The sequence below is a fragment of the Malurus melanocephalus genome, unplaced genomic scaffold (assembly GCF_030028575.1).
Source record: "Malurus melanocephalus ecotype Western Australia unplaced genomic scaffold, MMel_1.1 scaffold_1555, whole genome shotgun sequence".
Classification (NCBI taxonomy): Eukaryota; Metazoa; Chordata; class Aves; order Passeriformes; family Maluridae; genus Malurus; species Malurus melanocephalus.
Window position 1 is genome coordinate 6,249 of NW_026624787.1, and position 1,463 is coordinate 7,711.

General features: G+C 48.2%; 1 protein-coding gene across 1 annotated transcript in view; it reads right to left on the bottom strand.

Moving 5' to 3' along the window:
- The window catches only part of LOC130587121 (glutamate receptor ionotropic, kainate 1-like), a gene marked incomplete at its 5' end in the record, with an annotated part of 28,734 nt that overhangs the window by 4,377 nt on the left and 22,894 nt on the right, over positions 1-1,463 (bottom strand). Inside the window, one exon of the mRNA XM_057388081.1 lies at positions 1,074-1,228. Within this exon, the coding sequence (XP_057244064.1) occupies positions 1,074-1,228 (155 nt within the window). The remainder of the gene's footprint in view (positions 1-1,073; positions 1,229-1,463) is intronic.

Consider the following 1,463-nt stretch of genomic DNA (forward strand, 5'->3'; position numbering starts at 1 on the left):
GTGCCCTCCCTGCCAGACCCTGCCCCGAACCAGCTGAAATCTGCTTTAAATGGGTTCAGCAGAGCTCGAGATGCYCACAGGGACATGTCAGGGGTGATTTATTCCCCAGGGGTTTTGCCCCAGCCTGATCCACAGGAGACTGGAACTGTTCAGTGTGTATTTTGTTCATCAGAACACCACAAGTGTTCCCGTGGGTGTTTTGCACCTGTCTGTCCTCACAAAAACACCAAAAACCCCAAACCTGTGTAAACTGCGGGGGAAGGAGAGGTGTGGAGCGATGAGATCTGTGAGAACCCGTACAAAACASAGCTCTGAGCACCGGGAAAACTCTCTGCCTCAGCTTTAGAGCCCTCCAAACRCTGTGGGTGCAGTTTTTATCTTTTCACAGACCGGCAATCAGGGGCTGTGAGTGCTGTGGGATCAGCGCCTGGAGCTGGGCTCCAAATCCCATTTCTGTGTTTCCATTTTGTGGATGAGACTCCTGGGGTAATTTCCATCTTTATGGACAGGCTCAGGCCCAATTTCCATGTGTTAGTGAACGGCAGCACCCACTCGTATCTCTGTAATCATCTCTGTTATTTTCTGTGAGGAGCTAATAACGCACTCTTCCCAATTTGGAGTGATAATGCTCCAAAATGCTGAGGGTTTTTATGGGGGAAACACCCAAACCCTGCACATCAAACACATCMTAAACAGCCTCATTTCACCCCTGGAGGGGAATTTTAGGAAGGAAAGAACCTGAGAAAAGGACGGGTTTTGCTGCAGCCAAGGGGAATACTCAGAAAAAGGGGAATGCTCAAAGAAGGGGAAAGCTCAGCTCCCAAAAAGTAAAATAATGATTAAAACCCACCCCAAATTTTGGTGAAAAAGCTCAGTCCTGCCAAGATCTGCTCAGTCTTTGGAATCAGAGTGTTTCAAGTGGGGAAAAACTCATCCCAGCAGGAAAATTCCTGCTTTCAGAGAGATGATTGTCTCTAAACTGCAGTCGGAGAGCGAGTCCAAACCCTTAGGCTGAGCCTGAGCCAGCCCGGGTTTGGGGTTTGGGGTTTGGGGTCACCTGGCCGTGYACAAACCTTCTTCCACACTTTATATAAATGCTTAGAACCCTCGCCAGCAGCCTTGTAAAAGGGAAAACAAACAGAGCGCTTCATTAAAAATGGCCAGGGAGCCCTTCTGCAGAGCTGTGAGGGAGCAATSGCGGTTAAAATCTCAATTAACCCGTCAGTAATTAATTACGGACAGCGCCTCCGGGGCTCTGCTGCTGTCACTGTGCTGGGGCTCGGGGGAAAGGGAAAAACAACCAATCCCACCTCAAAAACCTGGGAATTCTCAACATCTCAGCTTTGCTGAGGTTATCACCTCAGGTTATCACCTTTATCTGTGCAAATCTACTTAAATTTATCCAAATCTTGGTAGGAATTTGCCATTTGTGGTGGCAAGAATCAAAAATGAGGTGCACTTTT